The 13,982-nt window shown below is 31.2% G+C and overlaps 2 protein-coding genes and 1 long non-coding RNA gene across 3 annotated transcripts; 1 reads left to right on the forward strand and 2 right to left on the reverse strand.

Moving 5' to 3' along the window:
• The first annotated feature begins 1,512 nt into the window (after window positions 1–1,512).
• Window positions 1,513–3,986, forward strand: LOC123201558 (short-chain dehydrogenase TIC 32 B, chloroplastic-like). The gene is made up of 8 exons (XM_044617120.1): window positions 1,513–1,799; window positions 2,374–2,605; window positions 2,703–2,782; window positions 2,873–3,026; window positions 3,104–3,182; window positions 3,260–3,344; window positions 3,537–3,583; window positions 3,666–3,986. The coding sequence occupies exons 1-8, from the start codon at window positions 1,682–1,684 to the stop codon at window positions 3,837–3,839; spliced, it is 969 nt and encodes a 322-aa protein (XP_044473055.1). The 5' UTR covers window positions 1,513–1,681; the 3' UTR covers window positions 3,840–3,986.
• Window positions 2,631–5,521, reverse strand: LOC123201559. The gene is made up of 2 exons (XR_006498844.1): window positions 5,033–5,521; window positions 2,631–2,981 (listed from the first exon to the last, which is right to left on the reverse strand). It is a non-coding gene; the product is annotated as an uncharacterized LOC123201559 (long non-coding RNA).
• A 1,603-nt stretch (window positions 5,522–7,124) lies between these two features.
• On the reverse strand, window positions 7,125–12,716 carry LOC123202497 (UNC93-like protein 3). Its single transcript, XM_044618459.1, has 10 exons — window positions 12,172–12,716; window positions 11,905–12,068; window positions 11,750–11,813; window positions 11,536–11,649; window positions 11,350–11,394; window positions 9,717–9,967; window positions 9,530–9,620; window positions 8,332–8,444; window positions 8,094–8,217; window positions 7,125–7,555 (listed from the first exon to the last, which is right to left on the reverse strand). The coding sequence occupies exons 1-10, from the start codon at window positions 12,331–12,333 to the stop codon at window positions 7,370–7,372; spliced, it is 1,314 nt and encodes a 437-aa protein (XP_044474394.1). The 5' UTR covers window positions 12,334–12,716; the 3' UTR covers window positions 7,125–7,369.
• Window positions 12,717–13,982: the final 1,266 nt, after the last annotated feature.

The following is a 13,982-nucleotide window of genomic DNA, read 5'->3' on the forward strand; positions in this document are numbered from 1 at the left end:
TATATAAACTAAATTAAATTTAAACTCGATTTGAATCTAATCCTAGCTATTTCTGACATTTCCATAAACAAATTATTTTTCAACCAAGATTCTGAAAATTGGCTGGAGTCAGCATTTATTAACATGTCCAGATACAAACTATTTTCTCATCAACATCCTGAAAATGAGTCAGTTATTATTATTTTTATTTTAAAATGGGACCAAGACCATTTTCTAACGAGCAAGATTATGCATACATATATTTTTAGTATATAATTTAAATAAATAAAAAATATATTATAATATAATTAAATATTATTTTAACTTTAATTCAAAATTATTCAATCATATAATAATATATTATCTATATATTTAAATTATGTATAAAAAATATATACGTATAAATTCATTTTATCCTATAATTTATATTAATTTTAAGATTAATAATTATAAAATATAAATTTCAAAAATTTAAAACAATCACCTCTAGTCAATGTTATTGGTGATGGTTAAAATCACACTAATCTAGTGCGATTCCTTATATAGGTAAAGTGATTGTTTCAAGCTAGTTACCACTCCGAAATAAAGTTAGAGAATCTATTTCAGTAAAGATTTTAGAGTTGTTGCTCTTTTGTTACAAAATACATTTTTTGAAAGAATATATTATTTGCGATATTTTAAAACTTTCAATGGGTTTGAACCTCTACCATATTTGTAAAACCTTGTAAAAAATATTTACCCAAAAAAAATTCTACTTTTGAGAGAAGTAAATGGACAAAACCTTCTTGCCTTGCCTTAACTAACATTAGACTACTAGTCGTCTAAAACCTTTCCCATTTCCTTATCCTCAAATAAGGAAGTGACTGCACCGAAAGAGCACGCAAAGCAAAGGAAGTGACTGACCACGCAAGCGCAACTGGGGATTAAATCAAGCATAAAATACATACCAAACTGAGGTCTTTGTCCCCCAATTCACGATGGAATCACACATTTCTAAGACAATTCTAACCATCATTTCACTAACTGTTTTAATTTTTTGAATTTATTTTTGAAAGGTTTTGATTTTATTCAATTAAAGATAAAATTTACGTGACAAATATTTAAATTAGTAAAAAAAAAATGTAATATCGTTTTGTATACTAAAGTGTAAATGACATTAATTTTGTAATATTTATATATTAAAGAAAATATTTTTTAACTTTTAAAACTAACGATTGACTTAACAAAAGGTGAGAAAGTGTCATTTTTCAAATTCAATCAGTGAAAAAATATCGAATAGGGAAAAAAAAAAAACAGATGTGAAATAGTTGTTCTTCCATTTTAATGAACTCCATCCCAAAAATTGGAATATTTTCTTACTGAATATTGAGAAAATATTGAATTAAGGAAATGCATTCAAACGCAGGGTGATGAAGTTGTCGAAATTCCAGAAAAAACAAATAAAAAGATCAATAAATATGTAATAGAATGAGCAGTTGAAAGGTCGTTGAAGCTATTAACAGCTCTTCAGCGACATGCATTTAATATTTTGTCGTCTAAGTTCAAATGAATTCCCTTTGTTCTCACCTACAATCCTCCCAAAATTTACAAATCATCATGTATTTCTTTCCCTTTATAACTATCACTCTTTCCTCCAGCTCCATGTCTATTCTCTTAAGGTAAGAAAAGAATCAAGGTCCAAGTTTCTTAGTTGTTTTGGGAGATGGGTATTTTGTCATTGATAACAGGAAGGCCTGGCTCAAGTGGGTTTGGTTCTTCTTCCACAGCTGAACAAGTTACTCAGGGGATTGATGCATCCCATCTTACTGTTATAATCACTGGTTAGTTTATAATTGTCTGTTTCAGCATTCTGGTTCTTTATTTGTTTGTTAAATGGGCAATGGTAATGTTGTTGTTATTGAATTTTGAGTTTGGGTCCTTTTATTTTCTTTTTCTTGTTGACTGATTTATCTTTTTCCATGCACAGAATTCTACTGCTAGTTGGCCATTCTGAGCTCGTCAGTTTTTTTTTTTTTTTGGTTTTTTTTTGTCACCATTTTTAGGTTTAGCCTCATTTCAACTGTTTTCTTGAATTCATGTAAGTTTTACTGCTTTCCCCACAAATTTTTTGTTTGTTTGTTCCTTTCTGTAAGCTAAGAATAAGTGATATGAGTGCCTATTGATTTCCCTTGAGTGGCGGTTGCTTTCTGTTGCATTTTGTCTCTTATCTGGGATTTCTTTTTTCTCACTCAAAATATACAAAACTTTTGACTAAAATGAGGTTCCTTAAACACCATGGACCACTCTTTATTTTGGACTCACCTTTGCTTGTACTGGGGAAATTTGTAAGTTTTATCAGAGAAGCACCTTGAATAGGCCTAAAAGATTTTAAAAAAATGAATGTTGTTAATGCAGGAGGGGCAGCTGGAATTGGGTTGGAGACTGCAAGAGTTTTGGCTCTAAGAGGAGCTCATGTTATAATTGGTGCAAGGAATATGGAAGCTGCAAATGAAGCAAAACAGCTTATTCTCGATAAAGATAAAACAGCTAGAGTGGATGTCTTGAAACTTGATCTTTGTTCATTTTCCTCCATTAGAGAATTTGTTCAGAATTTCAATGCTCTTGATCTTCCCCTCAACATCTTAATGTATTGAATTTAATGCTCATTCTCCTTTTGTTTTTAATTTAATCATGTATCTATTTCCATTTTACTGAAAGAATGAAAGCATTGAATTGGTCGACAGAAACAATGCTGGAATCATGTTCTGCCCATACCAACTTTCCCAGGAAGGAATAGAGATGCAGTTTGCAACAAATCATCTTGGTAGGCTATGTGCAAATATTAAACCAAAAAATATAAAAATAAAAACCCAGTAAGACTACTAAATTACCTCCACTGATGACTTCTTTTCAGGTCATTTTCTCTTGACAAATCTCCTCCTGGACACAATGAAGAACACTGCAAAAGCCACTGGTATTGAAGGCAGGATTGTGAATTTGTCATCCATAGCTCATCAGTACACCTACAGAGGTGGAATTCGATTCAAAAAGATCAACAACAAATCTGGGTATGTTCCTTTTCACTCATTATTCATAGCTTCATATTGCATAAATCAGCTGATAATAAATCTTCTCATTGATTCAGCTATTCTGATAAAATGGCATATGGGCAATCCAAATTAGCAAACATATTACACGCCAATGAGCTCTCCCGTCAATTCCAAGTAATTATACAGAACTGATACAGATAACTCATACTCCATAACCAATTTTCTAACTATTTAAACTGACATGAATACAGGAAGAGGGCCTGAATATTACAGCAAATTCGGTTCACCCAGGGTTGATAATGACAAATCTTTTCAAATATTCTGCCTTTCTGATGAGTATGTTCTATGTCCCATAAAGAAAACCATCAAACTATGTGCACTTAGTTTTGAGTATTTAGTTGGTATCCAAATGATGACACATCATCTGGATACCTAATTGAGTACTCAAAACTTAGTGCATATAGTTTTATTTAAACTAAACTAAATTATACTATATATGCACAAATGTGTTTTTCATTTATTTTGCAGAATTTTTGAAGTTCTTCTCCTTTTTCCTCTGGAAAAATGTCCCTCAGGTAATTTCTGTGTATTTTGGCTATGGAAAAAATAATGTCATGCATTCAAGTTCAAGTTTCAAGCATTATTAATTGATTTCAGGGGGCAGCCACAACATGTTATGTTGCTCTGCATCCAAGTTTAAAAGGAGTAAGTGGAAAGTATTTCGTGGATTGCAATGCAGTGACACCAAGTTCACTGGCAACAGATCAGGTGCTGGCAAAGAAGCTCTGGGATTTCAGTAACAACTTGATTGCTTCAATTTCAAAAGCTTAACTTAAACACAGATGAAAACCAGAGACCAGCCCTTCTTATTTATTGCCACATTTAATATTAGGAGATTGATGAAATGATATTTAAACGCCTTTTCTTTTTCATATTTATTTGTATGCACCCTTTCTATATCATAGAATATTTATCAAATATTTCAATTCTTTCTCTCCATACCATACAACAATTAACTCATTACAATAATAAAAAAGTTAACATTATGGTTAATTCTAAGTGGGAGAACCATTATTTTCCATCTAAACAATGTCAAAATAACATGATTTCATCCTTAAAATCAGAAAACGAAAAATTTCTTCGTTCCATCTAACTTCTTATGTAGCTTTTACTGTCAAATAATATTCTAAGCAATTATATTTCTAAGTGCTTTAATGTTGTGTAAGGTATAAAAGTGGGACTGAGTTCCTAAGCCAATGAAATAAGCAGATGAGGGTTAACTGGTAAAGCAGAATAATGTCAAGGGTTGCTCAATTTTGTGAAATAAATTGTGAAAAAACAGTTATATTATTTAAATATTATTATAAAAATATTTTTGATTTTTCAATTGTTCTAACATATAATGGAATTTAGTAAGACAACTCTCGGAAAATACCCAAGAGTAGATTGAATGGTAATAAAAAAGGACTTCAAGTATTTTAACGATATTTCAATATTAAACATTTATATTTAAAGTTTTATCTAATTGGTATTATCAAATTTATCTCAAACAGAAAATCTGATTTAAATAAGATTTTTTTGTTATTAATAAAAAAATAAAAGCTTAAAAAAAAAAAAAGGTAAGAATTTCTCTATCTCGCATTAAAGAGTAATGAAAAATAATTGTACTCCTGTTCTAAATCTAAAATAAACATCTGAGTAGAGGGCAACTGCAAGTGGGCAACCGAGTTGATGAGGAAATTGATTGATACGAAGAGCAGAATAAGTTCCTTTTCTTAAGTCAAATCAATGCCATTTCATTATATGGGAGGAAGGTGTCCTTTTTGCCATGTTATATTTATGGTTCAATTAAAAAGCCTACCTACAAATGTAACTACCTAAATTATCACTTACTTATAAACTTAGATATAATTTTTTTTTTATATAAATTTGGAAATTAGTTCATTATAGAATTGTAATAATTTAATATTATACGAATATTAAAATAATCGGACGGTGGAGATTAATTCACAGTAAGAACGCACCTTGATCAAGACAGCTGGTCGTACTCAATTTTCAAAGCCTAAGGCGCGCAGAGCCAGGCGGAGCCGGCTACTACAACGAAAGCGAAAACCGAAGGAACGATAAAATCAAGTTTGGACTTGTTAAAAAGGTGAGGCGGCAAGCAGATGATCTCTCTCGGCACGTCTAAGGAAAGCGTCAGTATCACAGTCACGCAAGAAAGAGGAGGAGGGAGGTTCGGCCAAAGAGGGAGAGATGAAGGCAGAAGGATGCGGCGGTAACTGTGGCAGTGAGGACTGTGGTCCACGAGGCTGAGTGGAGAGAGAAGGGCCATGGAGAGGTGAGTTTATGAAACAGTGAGTCAACGAAAGAGTGAGAGTGAGAGTGACACTATGAACGAAGAAGGGACAGCAGTTTGTTGCAAGTTTCAATCAAATTGTTAAGATGAAAGATGTAAATTAGCAAAAGAAATATTGTTTTTTTTTTGAAAATTATTTAGAAAGGAAGAGAGATTAGGTGAACACAAATCCAAATAAACTTTAACGAGACATGATTTGATTTATTTGATATAATAATTATAAATTTAAAATTTTATTAATTTGGTATGATGAGATTCGAGACATTCATAAATCTCTCTTATATTTTGAGAGTTTATTTTAAAAAATCTTATAAAATACACAAAGTGTTATCAATATTAATATTTTATTCTAAAATATATTATAATATAATAATAAAATTATATATATAATTTTTATATATAATTTAAATACATAAATAATATATTATTATATAATTTTATAATTTTAAATTAAAAATAAAAAATATTCAATCACGTGATGAGGTAAAAATATTTATATATAATATTATTTTATAGTGTAATTCTTTGATATTTTTGTAGTGTAGTTTTTGTCTGTTATAGGGACTAAAATGTTACTAAAACATGTTTATTGGATTAAAGGTTAAGTAAACTTTTCATCCCTAAGTTTTGGATAAAACTTTGGTCCAGTAACTTCAGGAAAAATTATCATGTCCCCATGAACTTGCCATGATAACTGATAAGCTTTATAACTAAAGTGTGTTTTACAACAATTAATGATATATGAGTTGGATTATGTCATAAAGTGGAGGTATAAGGAGTTGAAGAATAAATAAATATAGTGTGGACCTAATCGATAGTTTAGAGTGGCTGTAGATTTATGGAGCTCATAATAACCAGGCTGTCTGGAGGCTAGCAGCTTTTTAGTCCTTGTGTGAAATATTTGTACAAGACTTGTTGCACAATTAACGGTTTTTTAAAGTACTTTTACGAAATATTAGGAGAAGACTTGTTGCCCAATTTACGAGGCACAAACGGTAGTTGAAGAGAGTTAAACAGCTCACCTAAATTCTCAATGTACACAGCTCGTGCACTTAGTGCATACCCGTACCGAGCTAATTCGGATTTAAAAGCCAACCGATTTAAATTTGTTTATTTTAAATATGAATAAAATTTAAATTAAAAAGTTTAATTCGTTTTAAAATTGAGTTATAATCAAATTAAAGAGAATTTAATTCGATTTGATTTGTACATTGAATAGAAAATTAAATTTGGTTCAAACTTTAATCGTAATTCAATTTAAATTATATTAACTATTATTAAACAACAATATTTTGTCAATAAGTCACAATTCAAATCACAAATCTCAATTACATATTTAAACCATAAATTCAAATTAAATTCGAATCGAATCATTTTTATTCAAATCAAACTCAAGTCACCCTTAATATTGGTTTAACAAATTTGAATCAAACTATTTTTCATTTAAGCTAAACTTAAGTTAAAAGGTATTTAAACTCGATTCAATTCGTCTCCACCCCAACATACACTTATAAGAAACAACTAAAGCTTCTTGATGAGGGTGATGTGAAAAGCCCCCCAATTTCTGTTTGAACAACTTATTTACATCTAATTTTAAGTATCCAATTTGATATCCCGATAACATGTTATTTTATGATATTCAATTATATAATAATATATTATTTAAATATCTAAACCGCGGAGGATATTAGGGGCCTTGAAACTTTTTGCTTACAAAAGTAAAATATTCATATTTGAGAAAGGTCCAATTAGAGTAATTTCACTGCAACAAATCCCACCATAATATATGATCAAGTCTTAAGTTCACATCCTCTTCTGAAAGTAAAATGGCAAATATCTTGAAAAGGGACTTTCAGATCGACTAATGTACATGGATAAACATTTTACAGAATGTAAATCTTACGATGGGATGATTTCAACGGCACCTAATACACAGCATGGCAACAATGTATGTGAGATGAATTCTCGAGGCAACATCCATTACAGTTCGACTTGCTAAATATCACGAACGGGAAGAGAAAAATGCTTTTTCCACCTTAATAGTAAGAAAAAGAACCCCAGCCAGTGACAAACCAATTGCAGCAAGCATAATAATCAGCATAGTCTGCAATGAGATGTATGGGTTTATAAAGAACACAACTGCAATGGAAGCACTCTGCCAGACCTTCAACTGTGCAAATGATCCTTCCTGTTTCCAAACACAGTTACCATTTCTAGTTAGAATGTCAAATCAAAACTGTAAAACTTTTTTAAAATAACAAAAAACTTGACGGTAAAAAAAGGTAGCAACGAGTAGAGGCTTCATTTATTTAAGAATTAAAGGCCAAGCACAAAAGTATCAATCAGTTGTTAAATGTCCATATCGGGAAAATTCATGCAACTTTTGCAGATAAATGCGTTCACAATAACACAAATGGGAGCCACTTTTCTCCATTTTGCATGAATTGTAAGACTATCTATGATAAAACAACCATCAAATCAAGTACTGTTCTTCTGTCTTTCATTCTTTTTGTTACTTGATAAGTAATTAGCGTGCAAAAATATGGGCATGATAACATATAAAATTAGTTATGTGCAACAAATTAGAAAGGGTAAGGTAAGTTTTTATTTCAGCATTGCTGGTTTTCCCTCAGGTGGAAGAATATGAAGGTAATTGACATTCTATACGCACTTAAAATGTCAAACTAAACAAATGCTTATCTTATAAAAATTGCTTTAATTGGTACCATATCATGCTTGAAGAGTATTCCAAGCAAAGCACTGAGCTGTGTATTAAGCACTCCATCACCAATTCCCAATATAGCAGCCATGAGAAGTGGGTATACAATGCCAAGTACTCCACCTGTTACACTGTCCAAAAAAGGATAAAACAAGGAGTTGAAAAGATAGTAATACTTCAATTTCATACTTAATAAATACTTCATGCTCCACAAAACTACAGTGCTAGGATTGCTTGACACAAACCTGTATTTTAACAGAAGCCACAGGAATACAACAGCCTGAACCAAAGCTCCACCAAAAACTATGTAAGTGATTGATGAAAGACCAGAGGTAAGTCGACCAGCAGCCAGTGAACACTGAAAGAAGTTGCCAAAAAAGGCTCCCAGTTATTAAACAAAAGCAAAATCTCATAATCCATGTGATCAGGAAAATAAAAGTGTACTTCCTAGTTCAGATCACTTACTAGCATGGTGCTTGTCAACTAGAATTTGCATAAATCACTAATAGAGCTACACTTGTGTTTCTAAAATATGTCCAAATGATAATTAAATAAGTTACATGTATAAAGTGGTTGAAGGTTAATGGTGAGAAAAGCAACATTACTTGGTAAGTTGGCACCATGCATGAACTCTTGGAAATAAGCACTATTGAATGCATAATAGAAGTAATGCTAAACTGATAAGCATCCAATGCTAAATTCATAATTTTAAAACATTAATTGTAAAAGAATGTTATGGCAGAGAGGTTCAACAGATATCAACTTCCTTGTATTTTCTTTATACTACTGACAAGAGAAAAGGTTAAGTTTTAAAATTAAAAAATTCAAGCATGCACACATCCCACACAGAAAAAAAATTAGAAAAAGATGCCCTTGATAATTTAACAAATGAAAATTGTCAAGCTGCTTCAATTGGATGACATTATGGGAGCGTTTGGTTTGGGTAATATTTTATTACCAAAATAGAAAAATTACCTTAAAGATAGATTACTTAGAAGATTACTGGGTATAAATGATTACTATGTTTGATAAAATTTGGTAGATATAAATAATTATTGTGTTTGATTAAAGGTATTAAAAGATTACTAGTAAATTATTTTAGTTAAATGCCCTTAAATATAATTATTTTTAAATATTTTTTATATTATTTGTTATATTAATTAAAAATAAATTTATTTTTGTCTCAAAAAATTAATAAATAATAATATAATTATAATAAATCAAGATCGTCTCAATAATCTTTAAATACCTAAGGTGAAGGTGGTAATCAGATTACCACTTATATTACCTGCCACGTTAGCATTGGTAATAGAAGATTACTGTAATATTTTATTACTGACAAATCAAACAAGAGAATAAAAAATAGATTATCAAGGTAATCTTAAAAAACCCAAACCAAACGCCCCTTATGAGTAATTACTTATTTATGCTTCTCTTACTTACCAATGCATCAAAAGCTCCATACATTGCCATTGCACCTCCCACACCAGGGGCACCAAGTGTTGGAGTTACAATCTCCTTGGTAAATTCAGCCCTTCATTTGAGGAGGTAAAAAAAAAAAACACATGACGCATCAAGAAATACAGGAATGACTACTAGAAAGTAGGATATGAAGCTCATTGAGAAATACCATACAAATGCTTGTTGTAATCCTGAATATGCAATAAGGGGAATGATGAGGATCATCCTTATGTCAAACAGAGGAGTGATGACTGACTTTGATAAAGATAAAACATAGGAATAAAAGTTAACAGGAGCATCTGCTGATCCCTTTTCTCCTTTACCATCATCTTTGTGTAAGAAGCACATAAGGATAGTGCCTAATGTCATACTGATAAGGAACACAATAAACAGTAAAGTTGTGCCACTAGTAGTTCCCCCCTGCAATGATGTGAAAGGAAATCAAGTGAGAAGGTTCTTCTTAATGTGCTTAACATGTCCATGTCACTACTGTTAGAAGACATGAAATCCAAGAAATCAAATTTTCTAGTCAAGAAAAAATCAGTCTTGATCGAAAAGGTCAGATGCGGTTAATAAATATCAACATTCTTAGCATGCAAACATTATAATGCTTTAATGATTTCTCAGTAAATCACTTGGGAACAACATCTCCTTGTCCCAAAACATTAAAAACTAATGAAAAATTGGAAACAGAAAAAAACATAGAGAAAGAAAAACAAAATTTTAACATGATGAAATAATATCTTCTGATGAAGCCCCATCCATGGCAAAAAAATCGAGATGTCTAAGATGCACCAAAGATTATTAGCCAATAGATCTTGTGTGCTATTTTGACAACCAAAACTAAAAATTTATTTCATCATTGCTTCAGACAAGAATAACAAGTGTTGTTTTAAACAAGAACATATATTAACCTAAAAATAAGCCAGCTAAAATGAATTTAATTTCATGGCATCATATTTTCCACTGAAATTACAAAACCCTTTAAACAAAGTCACCGCCATCATTTAATTAAGCACAGTCTATAATACCTATCTGAGGATATCTGGTAGGATGAGAATTATCTACAAAATTGTGCAACTGTTTCCACACGTGGATGCCAGTTGACTACCTTTCTCGGAAGAAAAAGCCAACTGATATACAATTACGACATACAAGTTCCTCCATTACAGTTCCAAATCAAATTGAAAAGTCCAATCCAACCAAAGCCATACAATAGGACATTATGCCCTCCAATGTAATTGTCTAGAAGACGTTAATTAATTGATGGCAAGATCAATTATTTAATGACACTAAACAAAACCTTTAACCATATATTAGGGTCATTGATAAAAATTCAGTTTTGGCCATTCCACCTAATCCAGAAGCACATGAGTAAATTGGCCTCCACTACTGTATTATGGATATGACTCTAGTGCATACATAGGAAAATAGATAGCAAAAGCGAGTAAGAAAATTCATCCCATAACCCCCTCCTAACTTGTATATTTATCTGACTAACATCTTAATGATACAAAAGTAAAATCATGTACTTGATTATCATATGAAAGACTTGTCGAAAAATATAATTCTTACTCAAAAGTTGATTATAATATTTACTTTGTTATCTTTAACTAATAGAATGCTATTTAATATCTAATTCAAACCCAGAAGAAGTACAGAAAATTACACATACAGACCGCACCATTAGCTACTTGCTGGAAGGGTAAACATCTAGAAATGATTTAAATAAAAGTAATGGGTTAATAGTAATATTTGAGTAGACATTCAACACAAAGTGCAGCTAGAAGGGCACCACATACCGATCCATTCCTCAGCAATGCAAGTGAGATAAGATTCCCAACTAGCTGCAAAATTTAGGGGGGCAATTGTATTAACATTGGGAATATACCGAAATAGCAAGCAAAAACTCATCTATAAGGGAGAAAAAGATTGTTCATTAAACCAGCATATAGTTTGACTTGTCACAAATAATTCAAAAAGTGCACCTGGTGGCTAGCAAAAAATCCCCAGAATTCTCCATTGAATTTGCCAATTACCGTTCCTTCCTGCAAGTTGCGATCTCTTGCATGTCTGTGTGCAGTGGAAGTGAGATATGTCCCCTATGTGCCATAATGAGTTTAAAAAGATGCTGTATACTTAATACTCCATCAATTATCATAAAGAAAACACAAAGGGCAAATTCAAAAGACACTTTTGCACCTGTCCAACCCATATTATTGAAGCAGCAAAGCCAAGATACACAGAAGCTGGCACCATTGTATACCTAGAGAAAATACAAGAAAAAATTAAAGCTAGTGTGAAATTCAATAAAAGCCAAAAATTTAAGAGCTTCAGCAACTTAAATCAGTCATTACCATGATGGCTTCAAATTTGCAGCCACGAACAACCAGTATCCAGTAGTCCCCAGTACGATAGCGTTCTTAGAACCCAATAATCGAACCACCAAGGACGCAAATAATGAGAAAATTGTGAAAGAGACGTACAATATCCCAAGCGAAATTGTCCCCAAATTCCCTTCCTAAAAGAATTAAATCTCAAAACCATAGAAAAAAAAAAAAAACGCAAAACATTTCTAAGAAACAGGCGGAATTTCATGACAGTTAAAATTAACAGCAACTGACAGTGTTAACAGTTGTCTGTAAATTCTGAGCAGCTCCATAAGCCAGAAATATCAACAGAAACGCACAACTCAAGATATGAATATCTCGCGTGTTGTTCTTCGGAGTTCGAATTAGCGAGCTATTATCAACAACCAATGGAGTCTCTTCAGCAAGAGAGTCCATTGCTACAAGAAACGAAATTCAAGTGATCGTGAAATCGCAACTTAAAGCATAAAATCGAGAGAAAGTCCAAACAAGTGAGGTCAAGAGAGCAAAAGCGCTTTTAATTTCTCCCAAAAAAAAAAGAGAGCAAAAGCGCCGGCTGGAACTTGTGAAGTAGACGACAAACGAAACAGTGTTGGTGAGGTTATAATAATTAGGTAGGACCGCAGAGAGACCTGTTTGGTTTCTGAGAAAATGAAGAAGAAAATAAGAAATTACAAGGTGGATTCTGAATTATCATATCGTTTTCCTACGGATTCTCTGGATCAAACAAGGGCTGCAACGGAAGAAAGGCCTTTCAAAATAATCTAAGCAACAGTCGGTTAAATGAGTAGAACGAAAACGACAATGAGGATGCCCGTTTTGTCTATACATAAATGAAAATTATTGTTGGCACAAGCGTTGCCTTTTCCGATTGATTTTTTCGGATATCGTTGATACCGCTTTATAGTTTATGCCATTTTATTACGTCACCTGTTTGACGACGTCCTATAATTAAATATTATTTTATTTTTAATTTTTAATATTTATTTATAAAATAATATATTATTATTTATATATAAAATTATATAAAAATTATATATATAATATTATTTATTTTAAAAAAATAAATATTTATAAATTCAATAGATATATAAATCAATTGACGGTATAGTAAAATAAACATAAATAAAAACAATATTATGTTTATATACGGATGATATGATTGAATGTTATTATATTTTTAATTTAAAATTATTCAATCACAAGATGACACATCATCTGTGTACTAAAAGTGTGTTTATATAATTTTATTACTTCTAATAATTTACTTAAATAATATTTTCTGATCAATTCACAATAAATCGATATCATTTTTGTCTATTTTATTCAACTATAATACCAAATCAAATTTTGACTTCACTTCAGTTTGACATTATAGTTAAACTCGAATTCAACTCTCCACAAGTGAATCAAACTCGGACAATTTTAGAAAACAGTTTGTACGCTTGGATTTGAACTCACACTCAATTTAAATCAAATCAAACTTAAATAATTTTGAGAAGCACTTTGCAAATTCACACTTGAAATTAAATTCGATTCGAATTTAACCCTTTCAAGCACCAGTTTCCACTGTATGCTCTTTAATTCTCAATGCAACATCCAAATTAACCTCCTCAATAAACCCCTGCATTAAGGTTGTAAACGATCACTCGTCCATCATCAACATTGGAGGCCGAATTTGATGAACTCTACACAAAGCCTTAGTCAACATACTCAGGCTAAAAGAGTATTTTCCACTCAAATTTTATCTCAATCTTAAAAATACCCTATGACATTTTAAAAATATAAAATCTCATCCATGAATCAATTTTTATTAAAAATTTTAGTTATAATTAAGGGTAAAATCATCAATTTATTTAATATTAAAACAATATATAATTAATTATATTTTTCCCCCTAAGTTTTAAAAACTAACAACTTATTACTATCTAAAATTTTTTAATTTTAAAAAATAATATTTTCCCTCCTCCTCAAACCTAATATTTTTTTCTTCACCTCTCGGCCACCAACGACTTTCCCTTTTTACCTTAAACTATCATTGTCAATTCAAACACCATCTCTACGTT

This window comes from Mangifera indica, chromosome 18 (genome assembly GCF_011075055.1).
Source record: "Mangifera indica cultivar Alphonso chromosome 18, CATAS_Mindica_2.1, whole genome shotgun sequence".
Classification (NCBI taxonomy): domain Eukaryota; kingdom Viridiplantae; phylum Streptophyta; class Magnoliopsida; order Sapindales; family Anacardiaceae; genus Mangifera; species Mangifera indica.